Source organism: Heptranchias perlo, chromosome 2 (genome assembly GCF_035084215.1).
Source record: "Heptranchias perlo isolate sHepPer1 chromosome 2, sHepPer1.hap1, whole genome shotgun sequence".
NCBI classification, from domain to species: domain Eukaryota; kingdom Metazoa; phylum Chordata; class Chondrichthyes; order Hexanchiformes; family Hexanchidae; genus Heptranchias; species Heptranchias perlo.
In genome coordinates this window covers 39,129,193-39,142,622 of record NC_090326.1, presented here as the reverse complement: position 1 = coordinate 39,142,622, position 13,430 = coordinate 39,129,193, and the positions used below count along the sequence as shown (strand labels likewise).

The following is a 13,430-nucleotide window of genomic DNA, read 5'->3' as shown; positions in this document are numbered from 1 at the left end:
CGCAAATTGTCTGATGCATTTCCTATATTACAACAGTGACTGCACTTCAAAAGTACTTAATTGGCTGTGTGGGGTGGTGTTAAAACATGGGAAGGAAGAAGTTAAGTTGAAAATGAGCAGAAAGGACAGCATGATATGGGGATCGGGCTGGAAAGTGGAGTTAAATTCGAAGATCATCCATGATCTAATTGAATGGCGGAGCAGGCTCGAAGAGCCGTTTGGCCTACTCCTGCTCCTAATTCTTATGTTCTGATGTTCTTATGATAACGTGTGCGTGATTAAATTAGCAGAAGACAAAGGCCCTGATCACCTCAGCAATTGATTAAATTAGCAGCTTGAAAACTCATTTACCACAGGTCCAAACTGAGAGCAGCTGAGACTACCGAGGGTAGCACAAACAGAAAAGAGGGTGATGCACTGTACAAGGCAATGCACAAACTTATAACCAATCATGGAGTTAAGGGAAATAAGCGGGAGATTTGAATGTATAAAAAGAGATGATTCGATTAAAGCTATGGTGCTGTCTGAAGAGCTCGTGCCTAGGCTTGACTGTATCTTTCTTATCGCACAGTAACATTGAAATAAAGGCAAGACAAGAGACAAGGAACGAGTCTGCCTATCATTTTACCCAACGGATTTAACTTCGCAAATTGCTTAAATTTAATCAACTGCTGAGGTGATCAGGGCCTTTGTCTTCTGCTAATTTAATCACACACATATTATCATACATCCCAACTGTCCTTTCTGCACATTTTCAACTTAACTCCTTCCTTCCCATATCTCAACAGGTGGTGCATTTTGGTGGGAAGAATAAGGAGGCCACATATTGCTTGGATAATAAGAGTCTAAATGGGATAGAGGAGCAAAGGGATCTCGGGGTACAGATACACAAATCACTAAAAGTAATGACGCAGGTTAATTAGGCCATAAAATAGGCAAAGGACTGGGGTTCTTTTCTAGAGGGATAGAATTGAAAAGCAGAGAAGTTATGTCAAACTTGTATAGAACCTTGGTTAGACCACACTTGGAGCACTGTGAACAGTTCTGGTCTCCATATTATAAAAAGGATAGAGAGGCTTTGGAGAGGGTGCAAAAAAGATTCACCAGGATGATACCAGAACTGAGAGGATATCCTTATCAGGAAAGGCTGAACAGGCTGGGGCTCTTTTCTCTAGAAAAAAGAAGGCTGAGGGGGTGACCTGATAGAGGTCATTAAGATATTGAAAGGGTTTGATAGAGTAGACGTAAAGAAAATGTTTCCACTTGTGGGGTCTAAAATTAGGGATCATAAATATAAGATAGTCACTAATAAATCCAATAGGGAATTCAGGAGAAACTTCTTTACCCAAAGAATGGTAAGAATGTGGAACTCGCTACCACAAGGAGTAGTTGAAGTGAATAATATAGATTCATTTAAAGGGAAGCTAGATAAACATATGAGGGAGAAAGGAATAGAAGGGTATGCTGATAGGGTTAGATGAAATAGGGAGGGAGATGAAATTGGGCTGAATGGCCTGGTTCTTTGTTGTAGACTCGATGTAACTCGATGTAAAGCGTTTTGGGACATCCTGAGGTCGTGAAAGCTGCTATATAAACGCAAGTGTTTCTTTTTTTCTTTTTAAAGCATGTTCAGCATGCTACTTACCACGTCATGTCCATAAACACACAAGAAAAACCTCTAAGTCCTTTGCTGTAACTATATCTCCATTCTCTGCCCATAATGTTCTTTTTTCTATACATTCCTTATGATGTTGCTGTACTATTTTACTTTAAATGTGCTCATATTTAAGATGTATTCATAAGTATTTTAGGCATTTGAACTTTTTGTTTGAGTCCCTATTTCTGTTTGTCTCTTGGATTGCCCTGTTCTGTTTCCTTTCTGATGACAGTCCATGAGCACCATTGGTAATCACTGGTCTTTTTTTACAAAGGGCAAAAAGCTAGAGAATGTTAATCATTGCAAATAGAGAACTTACATATCCATATTACCAAAGTTTTTGAAAATAAAGTTTAAATTGATAAACATAAAAATTAGACACATTTTCCCCCTGAAATATTGGATAAACTTGACAGATTCAGCTTGTTCTCCCCAGCTAATCACAAAGCTTCTTTCACCAGCTCCTCTCACCATCACAAAGTAAGCCATCCTTTACCAGACAAATCGTCTTTATGGCTATCATACAGACTTAGCTGAGTCTAGGAACAGATGTATGGAATAACTGCATCTTCTTCCATATTGCACCACCAATATGCCTTAATGCCAACTTTAGAAGAGCACACCCCAGAAATTGTGTCCAAAGCGGGTGGGAACATGTCTGATAAGCCTGTAGACATAAAGGGCTCTATTTTCGCACCCGTTCCTGGCGGGGGGGCTACAAAAATCGGGGATTCCCGGGGCGGGTTGGGAGCCCGGCTCCAACTGACAGGCGCGCGCAGCCCCCCGAATGTGGGACTCCCGCAGGCAATTAAAGGCGGCGGGGTGCCACTTAAAGTATTTATTTTGGTATTTCAGGTCGTTTACAGACCTGATTAACGTGATATTTTAGGAGGGTTGGGATTTTACAAACAACTGGGACTGTTTCCCGTACTGGGGGAAACACTCCAAGTTCAAATGGACGTGTTGCAGCCATCAGCCTGTGGCAGCTGCAAAGGTTCATTTGACAGGTTGCGGGGGGGGGAGACCCTCACCCATTGCAGGAGGCCACTCTGTTCCTTTGGACAAAGTTTGGCCTCCACCACCCTCCTCCTAACAACAAAATTCACCAAATGCACACTTACCCCGGTGTCCAGACACATTTACCTACCTTGCGGACCCCCTCAGATGTACATCTTCCGGATGGGGGCCGCCGTAGCTGCAGTCATGACCTCCTCGGAGGGCGAACAGCATCACCAGCCTCGCCGGCCACGCCGTCCACCTCTGACACGTGGAGCTCCACAACACAGTGCTGTGACACATCCACCTGCACAGCAGGAGGGAGGGCAACGGCAGAAAGAGATGCGTCGCAGAGGGCACTACCCTCGCCACAGGGTCTACAAACCGAGGCTCAGCTTCCTGGACCTCTCTGAGCAGCAGTGCACATGGAGGCTCAGAGTCACTCGACATGTAGTCGTGGACATCTGCAGCCTCCTTCATGCCGAGCTGCTCCCGGCTGGCCCGAGCACCATCTTCTTACCTGTCGCTGTCAACGTCACCACTGCCCTCAACAACTTCTCCTCCGCATCCTTCCAGGATGCCACCGGGGACATCACCGACGTCTCTCAGTCGTCTGCACAAAAGAGCCCTGCAAATACACCTACACCCACTCTGCAGTGACACAATGGGTGGCATCAGTTGTGGGTCTTCATTGTGATCCTCAGGAAAGGGCATTATTGCACAAACCAGACAAGATTCGCAAAGACGTGACAGTAGTGGTGATAATATAATATGTAATGTGAGTTGATCAGAAATTAAATATAAGTAAAAACTATGACAAACCCTCAAACACCCTTGTGCATCCCCTTCATGCTCACGACACGTTTGCCTTACGCTGCCTACTGCACATATGTGATGCATGCCCTGTGGCAGGTTGAGTGAGGCTGACTGTGAAAGAGATGCATGAGAGGGTGAGTATGAGATAGAGCCATGAGATTGTATGAGGATTGGGTTGAGTGGTAGTGGCGGGATGAGTACTGGCGAGGTGAGTAAGTGCAGGTAAGATGAGGATGAGGTTTGAGTGGGTGTGAGGGGTGATGTGACAGAGTAGTGTTGGCAGTGCAGAAGGAGATGTGGGGTGGGGGCGGTGATGTGGCAGACGGAGTGTAGGGGAATGAGTGAGTGTACTCACTTTGGCTGACCTACTGAGGTCATTGAAGCGCCTCCTGCACTGTATGCAGGTGGGCGATATGTTGGTGGTGCAGGTGACCTCCTCTGCCACCTCGAGCCAGGCCTTCGTGGTGGCAGAGGCAGGCCGCTTCCTCCCGCCCGCTGGGGGGAAGATCTTTGTCCTCCCCCTCCTCCTCACCCCATCCAATAATACCTGGAGTGAGGCATCATTAAACCTGGGAGCAGCCTTCCCCCTGGCCTGCTCCATGCTGTAATTTTTCCTATTTCTTGCAGCATCAGTCAGTGGAGGACTGCCCCTTTAAATAGAGCTCCTCCAGCTGACAGACCTTACTGCGCATGTGCAGTCTGCCCGCCGCGCAGCTCAGCAGCGGGGAACCCGGAACAAGAGGTAAGTGGATCCAATCAGCCTGCGATTGCGTTCGGGGCAGACTGATTTCACCCGATGCGTGAATCGCCCCCCCGCCACGAACCCGCTGCCATGGTAATATCGGGCCCAAAGTGTGTAATTGGCTCCCATTTCATGCAAAGCATGCTGATTGACTCGAATTTTACATTCATAAAGAGTAACTAATCAAAAAACACTTAAATGCTTATTAACGTTCAAAAAATTTCCAATAAATGCAACTGAATTTTTTTCCAAAGTCCTTTCAGTTGGTTTCTCACCCATTGCGCTATACACTGTTGAAAATCATGTTTATAACATAACTACATGATTAAGAAATTTACGAATGACACAAAGATAGGCCGTGTGGTTGATAGTGAGGAGGAAAGCTGTAGACTGCAGGAAGATGTCAATGGACTGGTCAGATGGGCAGAAAAGTGGAAAATGGAGTTCAATCCAGAGAAGTGATGGGCCAGAGAAGAGTTATACAGCACGGATAGAGGTCCTTCGGCCCAACACGATGGGCCGAAGGGCCTCTATCCGTGCTGTATAACTCTAAGTGTGAGGTAATGCATTTGGGGAGAGCAAACAAGGCAAGGGAATACACAATCAATGGGAGAATACTGAGAGGTGTAGGGGAAGTGAGGAACCTTGGAGTGCATGTCCACAGATCCCTTCAGGTAGCAGGACAGGTAGATGAGGTGGTTAAGAAGGCATATGGAATGCTTTCTTTTATTAGCCGAGGCATAGAATATAAAAGCAGGGATGTTATGCTGGAACTGTATAAAACACTAGTTAGACCACAGCTTGAGTACTGCGCACAGTTCTGGTCACCACATTACAGGAAGGATGTAATTGCACTAGAGAGGGTGCAGAGGAGATTTATGAGGATGTTGCCAGGACTGGAGAATTATAGCTATGAGGAAAGATTGGATAGGCTGGGGTTATTTTCCTTGGAACAGAGGAGGCTGAGGGGTGATTTGATTGAGGTGTACAAAATTATGAGAGGCCTAGATAGAGTGGATGGGAAGGACCTATTTCCGTTAGCAGAGGGGTCAATAACCAGGGGGCAGAGATTTAAAGTGATTGGTAGAAGGATTAGAGCGGAAATGAGGAAAAATGTTTTCACCCAGAGGGTGGTGGGGGTCTGGAACTCACTGCCTGAGAGGGTGGGAGAGGCAGAAACCCTCAACTCATTTAAAAAATACCTGGATGTGCACCTGAAGAGCCGTGACCTGCAGGGCTACGGACCAAGTGCTGGAAAGTGGGATTAGGCTGGGTGGCTCGTTTCTCAGCCGGCGTGGACACGATGGGCCGAATGGCCTCCTTCTGTGCCGTAAATTTTCTAAGATTCTACATAAAAGATCAACAATTCTGAAACACAAAATCACAAAACGTACCTATTGCACCTTGAAATACCTAAAGCTATTCTGTCTTGCACAGGAATTTCATTCTCTCAGGAGCTTTGTGCCTAATTTTTGCTCCATTCTCATACCTTTCATTTGGGCCTTGGGTTCCAATATTTTTTGGGCTGGCCACTGCACATGCAAGACCTCAGTGCCCCTCAGTTTCCTATCTCTTCCCACACAGGCATTCAGCCTTCTGGACATGTACTGTCAGCTGCATGTGATCATCATCAACATTTCTGGCATAGCCACAGGAACCCCCCCCCACCCCACCCACTCCCCTTCAGACTAGATGCATTGCGTTTAAGGCACATCAGTTCTGCTCCTGGCCATCTGATTTTTTTACCTCCGGTGTGGCTGTAACCTTTATTTCCACTGCCCGCATGGCTTCTATCTCATCCCGACAGGCCCATGGCTGTTGGGCCGCAGTCATGGTCTGCTATTAGTGTGGTCATGGGCACAGTTTCTACCACTGGCAGCTCGGGTGCCTTGGTTCCTCTGATGTGTTTCCAGCCCTAAATCCCTGGAACGCTTCCAAACTCCAGCTCTCCTGAGTGATAACGGACTGGGGTGTCTTCAAGTGCTCACAGATTTCAGACCTCTCCCTGAGTGCTCTCAGGTTACTGCCTCCCCTCAGACTGCTCCCAGGCCCTACTCCACCCCCAAAGTGCTCCCGTACCCCCTCAGTGCTTCAGACACCAAACCATTCCGGTGCTTACAGGTCCCAACCCCTGAGTGCACTCCTCCTACCCCAGCTATCTCCCTGACAAATGGCTCTATCTCTTGCCACCACCACCCTTCCCCCATCACCACTCCTCCCACCAGTTTCCCAGGCCGGGCCTACTGAATATCAGGTCTCCCAGACCCCATTCTTTACTAATGTATTGGCATTTTTATTTCACCTTTTATAAAGCCCAGGTATGTGATGAGATGGTAGTCACCACGAGGCTGGTTGGAGGTGGGTAGCAGGACCAGGTGGTTGAGGAGCTGATAGAATATCCATCAACTCCTCCCTTAACTCCTACCATCCTCTACCTCCTGCATGGCAATCTCAGGCCAATTCCACTCCTCCCACTCCACCACCCCATTTCCCGGATTTCTACTGGCCCAAGACCTCCCATCCTGCTCCCCCAGATTTCCCACTTTGTCTCTCGTCCACATTTGTTCTAGCAGCACTCCCTCCCTGATCCCACTACCCGTCACTAACCTGGAACATGTCAGCTGCCATCTTATGTAGCCTGGACTTGAAAATAGTTAGAAGATAGAGAATTAACAGATGGGTAAGGTAACATGTGAAAGCTATGCAGGCAGATGGGAAGAGACAGAAGAGAAGGCACACATATGGAAGAAGAGGCTTACACAAACAGGATGAGAGTGTGGAAAAGAGTTGACGAGTAACCAGATGTGCCATCACAATGAGAAGTGTGACAGCCATTCAGAGAGAGAGAGCAAAAGTGTGCAAGACAAACAGGAAAACAGAGCAACACAAAGAATTAGAGACTAAGAAAGAAAAGTGATATTTGCAGGAAGAGACCATTTTGATTTTCCTTTTTTGTATAAGGAATGCCACTTGCTGGCTTCTGAATGTATTTACTACAAATAGCAGGATTTTTATATTTCCCTGTGCAAACCTCAAGAGACAATAACCAAATGCACTTTTGAGACAAATTGAGAACTATATGGATGACCCACCAGAAGTAGGTTCCCATCAAGCTTTCTTTTTTACTGCTGAATAAATAGATTCCCAGAGCCAACATATACACAGTGTTACAATTTTAGTGGATTTGTTCTATAGGGAGGAGAGTGATCTTTGAGACTAGATTCTGCTTCATACTTTGTGCCTTTTGCCTGCTGGCCTGCTGTGAAGTGGAATTTAAAGTGTATGTACATGTTGCTATGATTCAATCAAAGAAAATGTTTGTATTTCTCAGTGATTTTAATTTCAGCTTGGTAGAACTGAGCACAAACACATTTATTGTTCTGGCCTAACGCACCAATGACAGTTTTAATTACAGGCTGCTTAAAATGACAGTGTTTTAACAAATAAATACAAAATATTACATCAGTGAAAAAACACACCTGCGAAAACCAGAAGAACCACAAAAAATAGACAAATAGACCAGTAGTTAAATAGTTGTCTGTTTAGAAATACTTTTATTTTATAAAGCACAGTCTTGTAAAGTCTTCTTCACACATATAAAAAGGATCTGTGAAGTTTTGGAAAAGAGGTCCGTTGGCTGAGCCAGCTTGCTGTTTAAGGTTTACATGGAGGTATGAATACTGTCTACAGCTACCACGGTAAATAGAGCTTTACTCAGGTTTCTTTATCACATGACTACAACTGAGAAACTCTCTCTGCGTTTGCTGAGAAGAGTGTTTCTTGGCAAAAAGGATTGACGAGGACCATTCCAGTGTCTACATAATCACCATTCGGAGGGGATCGAGGTTCAGAAAGATGGTCCTGAAAAAATAAAAACAAGCATTTTCAAATAAGAAATCCCTATCTATTATTTCAAAATACACCAGCCTTTAAATATTGTAATATTTGTCATGTACAGAGCAACTTTTTCCATTTCTATGCAGGCAAGAATCATGTTCTCTGTTAATTTCGCGACTTCCTCAAGGAATTGAAATAGGTGTGACCTATTAGGATAGATTGTCTGCTTCATTGCACCTGGGGAGTACAGAGTTCCCAGGCGAACCCTTACCATTAGTAAGGATACCAACCAGTATCTACAGTATAGATCTCATATTGAATTGAGATGAGCACTTCATGCGAGTAGCATTAAGAATAAATCTAGACATACACGTAAGGAGTTAATGCCAGAGGTGAGGTGAAAGTAGCTGCTCTTGACACCAAGACAACATTTTGGCTGAATATGCCACCATGGAGTCCCAGCGAAACTGAGGGGTTCAAAGGGAATGGGAGTCAATGGGGGGGTCAAAGAGAAAGCCCTCCAGGGCCAGAGTCATACATGACGCACAGAAAGATAGTCGTGGTTGTTGGTGGCCAATCATTGCATTGGGAGTTCATCGGGGTAGCATCCTTGGTCCACCATCTACAGCTGCTTCATCAATGACCTCCCATCTTAAGTGTGAGGTGGTGCATTTTGGTAGGAAGAATAAGGAGGCCACCCACTCCTTGGAAAATAAGGGGATTAAATTGGGCCGCTTTGTGCATTTTTTTAGGCGCTACATGGCCACCGAAGGTTTCAAAATAGCGTCTGAGATTTGCGCACACGCTTCCGAAGTGAAGTGTGCAGGAAGCCATCTTGGTAAAGGTGTTTGCGCACGTGCACCCAACGACCTCCGGCAGCATGGAGAGTAGGGAGATTATGATGCAAATCAGTGTGACACGCTGCTCTGAAACCACTGCTGCCATTTTGTTACTCCACATTTCATCCAACGCCATGTCTTAACCTCGCACAGCTGAACACAATGTTAAATGGCACGAAGGACCCCACTCACCAGCATTAATTAAAGGGATCATGAAGTATTTACAGGTTAGTTGCTGGATTATTTATTCTAGCTGGTGGTGCAATTGTGCAGGGAAAAATTCGATAGGGCCCCTTTCGGGCGCGGGTAGCATGATCCATTATTACCCTATGCCCCGATGAACCCTACGTGAATTTTGAGCTGCCTGCTACTTATCATGATATCTTTAGGCAACCAGCGCTGCCTGCGCTGCTGGGAGGCTGCAATGAGAATGAGGGAGTCGGAAATGGGGCGTGCTCAGCGCACCTCTTAAAGGTGCAGGTGCACATTTTAAATGGGACATGCACAGTCCTCTAGGAGGAGGGAAAGATGGCCGCAAGGATGGCAGGACCGGCGCGAGAGAAGGCCCCAAGCTTCTCGAATGATGCACTGGAGGCCCTGGTGGATTGGGTGGACAAAAGGAAGGCATGTACCCGCAGGGTGGCAGGAGACCCTCCAGACTGCAGCTCCACAGGCATGGGCAGGCTGTGGCCCAGGAGATGAACACCAGGAGCATGGCACCATGCACCTGGGTGCAGTGCAGAAAGAAGTTCAATGATTTGACACAAGTGGTCAAGGTGAGTGAATGCAAGTGTCAAGTGGCACATCCTAGCAACTGCGCCACTGCTCCACGGATCACACTCCCCATCACCCACCCATCAATAAACACTGCCCATCTCACTCGCACGTAGTACCACACTTGCAAGCCAAACAACCGCCACTCACAGGTCACACACACTGGCAGCCAATCGACCATGACAGGCACATCAACCACACACCTTGCAGGATACTCACCGGCACACTGTCCTTTGTCTTGCAGGAGAAGGTGGCGCATAACAGCTGGCAGCAGGAGGGACCTGAGGGTGGATGGGGACATTTACATGTCCTCACCCCCTAGAGGAGATTGGGCGGGCCGTCGCTGCAGCCGTGACAACAATGGGCTGGAGGTCCCGATGAAGGGGGCCTCTGCATATCTAATGCTCATTCTCGTTTCCCACTTCTACCTCCTCCCATAATCTTTTCTGACTCACGTGCTGCAGATGCTGTCGGCACACACCTCTTATTTGCTCCTCTCCCTGCTCCACAGTTCAACCTGTTTCCCTTTGTCATTGAACACGTGGCAGCACCGTCTGAGGAGGAGGAGGACACTGAAGCCACACCGTCACTTGATCTGACACTCGCTTCCACCAGCTCAGAGACTGACACTGCATGTACTTTAGAGGCTAGGTTAGAGGAGGGATCTGCACGTGGTGAGACACCGAGCTCAAGTGCGTAGGAACTGGGGCGGGGGGAACGGATACCACAGGTGCCAGCTCGCCGGAGAGAGAGGTCGCACAATAGTTCTGCTGCTGAGGAGTCAGATTAGGACTTCGATGGACCAGGCTACAGAAGACGGCCAATGGGCGTACACTATCAAATGCTTGGGGCACTGGAAAGCCTGCCAGAAAGCCTGCGCGCAATGACAAGGGGCATGGAGGAGTCCAGCTCCAACTTGGCGCAGGGCTTTGCGCAGAGCTTGGAGCCCATCCTTTCCAACATGGAACGGGTGGTCACCTCCATCAGCACACCTGTGGAACTCAGCATGATGCAGCATCTGATGGCCGATGTTGTGGCATCCATTGCAGCACAAACCAATGTCATCAAAGCTCTGCAAGCTATGGTTGCTACTCAGACTGCTGCAATGGAAACTCAAACTTTTCTATTGTGGCTCTCGGAACCACTGTGGAACGGGGCTTTCTGGGCATCACAGCACTCCAGCAATCCGTTCTCCAGCTGATCACCAGAATTGCTGAGGCACCGCCCCGGGAGAGTGGCAGTGGCACCATGGCAGTCGGTCCTGCTGTCCTCGCTCAGGACGACAGCATTCTTGCTCCCCCCGCTGTCACTCCGCCAATGCCCTTGTTGTTGCCTATGGGCCAGCCAGGCCAGACTGCTGCAGCCCATGCTGAGAAGGTACAGTCTGAAGCCGGGCCCTCCTGGCCCAGACTGCTCGAGGTCGTCCTCCAAGGCCATCTGCACGTTCCTCCATTGAAGGCCAGCAGCCTCCCACCATCCATGCTCCAGCCACTGGGGAAGCACCTCGTAAGAGGTAGGATAGGTAAAGGCACACGAACAATAGGCACTAAGGGAATGTACAAGGGTGAATAGTTCTGTTCTATTTCCATAATTTCATTTATTTATTGATAAATGTAACTTTGAATTTGCATTTGGTGGTGGTTTTTATTTTGCGATGAGCTGAGAGGGAAACCAATGTGTAATCAGATGGAGGGCGATTTGATTGTCTTGTGGGAGCGGAAAGGTGGGGAAGGTAGGACTGTTGGTGAGTTGGGGATGTAGTTGACATTATTGATAGCGGCACAGATCAGGCGAGCATGCAGAGCCCTTCCAGGCAAGGCGTGTGGTCACTGTTGCACCCTTGCGTCTTCCTCCACTTCCTCTTCCAGCTCTACCCCCTCCTCCTCCTCCTCCTCAGCCTCTTCCTCCTCAGCCTCTTCCTCCTCCACCTCTGGCTCAGGGTCTTCTCCAATCATTGGTGGCAAAGGCTGGTCCCTCATGATGGCGAGGTTGTGCAGCATGCAGCATACCACCACGAATCTGCCCACCCGCCCAGGGGAGTACTGCAGGCTCTTCCAGACCGGTCTAGGTAGCGGAAGCCTTGTTTGAGGAGGCCTATGCAGTGCTTCCTGATGTTCCGTGTGGCAGCATGGCTCTCATTAAATGCCTGCTATGCACATATGTGCGTTCCTGACCGGAGTCATGAGCCACGGTGTGAGGGGATAGGCATTGTCGCCCAGTAGACAGCCTTTGACTTGCCGAGGCGGGTGAAAGATAGCTGGCACGTTGGACTGCCGCATGACGAAGGCATCGTGACTGCTCCCAGGGTAGTGGGCATCGACCTCCATGATTTGATGCGTGTGGTCACACACCAGCTGCACGTGGAGGGAGTGGAAGCCCTTTCGGTTGACGAGCACGGCCAAGTTGATATGCGAGGCACGCAGGGCAATATGTGTGCAGTCAATGGCACCCTGCACCAGGGGGAAGCCAACAATGTGAGCAAACCCCCGTGCTCACTCGTTCTGCTTGTCTCTGTTGAGAGGGGAGGTGATGAACCTGTTCCTCATCTGGTACAGTGCGTCTGTAACCTCCCTTATGCAGCAGTACACTGCATATTTCGAGATGTTGCACATGTCACCAGCAGAGGCCTGAAATGCTCCTGAGCCATAGAAATTCAGTGCCACGGTGACCATCACAGCCACAGGCAATGCTGTCCTCGCCCTGCTCTGAGGCTGCAGTTGTGGCCGCACCAGTTGACAGATCTCGGTCACGGCTTCCATGGTGAACCTCGGGCGTCGGATGCAATCCTCCTCGGTCATGTTGAGGTAAGAGAATTGGTCCCGGAAGGCTCTCATTGGATACGGCCTCCTGCTCAGTGCCCTGCGCCTCCTCGTCCTCCCAGATTGACCTGATATGCGTGACCTCTCTGCATGCTCCCAGTTATGCTCAATGCCCAGTGGGAGCCCAGCAGACCACCCATGGTTGCCAGGAATGTTGTTCAACCACGGTTGTAACTTTCCGACCCGTAAGGCAGTACCTGTCAAACCACTTTTAAATGTAGTTCTAGGAACTCTCAGTAATGATAGGGAGCTTCAAAAAACACTTCCTACACCACCAGCAGCCAGAAGCAATAATCCAGCAACTAACCTGTAAATCCTGAATGGTCCCTTTAATTAGCGCTGATGGTGGGTGGTGGGGGGGGGTCCTCCAGGCACTCGAAGACACGTTCAGGTGTGCAAGGTTAAGACAGTGTGTTGAGTTGAGCGTTAAGGTCCAAATGGTGTCTATCACTTTAAGTCAGCGTTGCACATTGATTGCTCGCATTTTCTCCTTACTTTTCATGCTTCTGGCGTTCAGTATTTGCGCCTGCGCTAACTCCTATACCAAGCTGGCGTCCGGCACACATCACGCTGGAAACGCGCAGCCAAGATGCCATCTTGGATGTTCGAGAGGTCGTGCAGCGCTGGAACAACGGGCGCTGCATGGCCCTAAATGTTTTTGGAGGTTTCCTATGCTTGGCTGGAGTTTCAACACTCTACAGGGAGTGGGCTGGCTGGTCTTGCAGTCCTTTTTGTGTCATTTAAAATATTGTGCTGAAAGAAGTTACTTCCAGACATGAATGGCCTGGTAGTGCTTCCTCTGGGAATTGAACATGACAGGGAGAATGAAGAGAGGCCACGCAGAGCAGGACAAGCTGCTAGAAGAGGGAGGAGGAGGAGCAGGGCACTCAGCAGGAGGCCATATCCGCGGAGGGTCTTCAGGGAGCAATTCTCTTACCTCAAATTCAGCG

General features: G+C 48.4%; 1 protein-coding gene across 5 annotated transcripts in view; it reads right to left on the bottom strand.

Annotated features, from left to right (window-relative positions):
* Nucleotides 1–7,576: 7,576 nt before the first annotated feature.
* Nucleotides 7,577–13,430, bottom strand: part of tmem108 (transmembrane protein 108) — a 165,228-nt gene continuing 159,374 nt past the window's right edge. For all 5 annotated transcript variants that reach the window (XM_067997558.1, XM_067997565.1, XM_067997571.1 and 2 more), the window contains one exon: nucleotides 7,577–8,072. In XM_067997558.1, coding sequence (XP_067853659.1) covers nucleotides 7,947–8,072 — 126 coding nt within the window. In that variant the 3' untranslated portion in view covers nucleotides 7,577–7,946. The remainder of the gene's footprint in view (nucleotides 8,073–13,430) is intronic.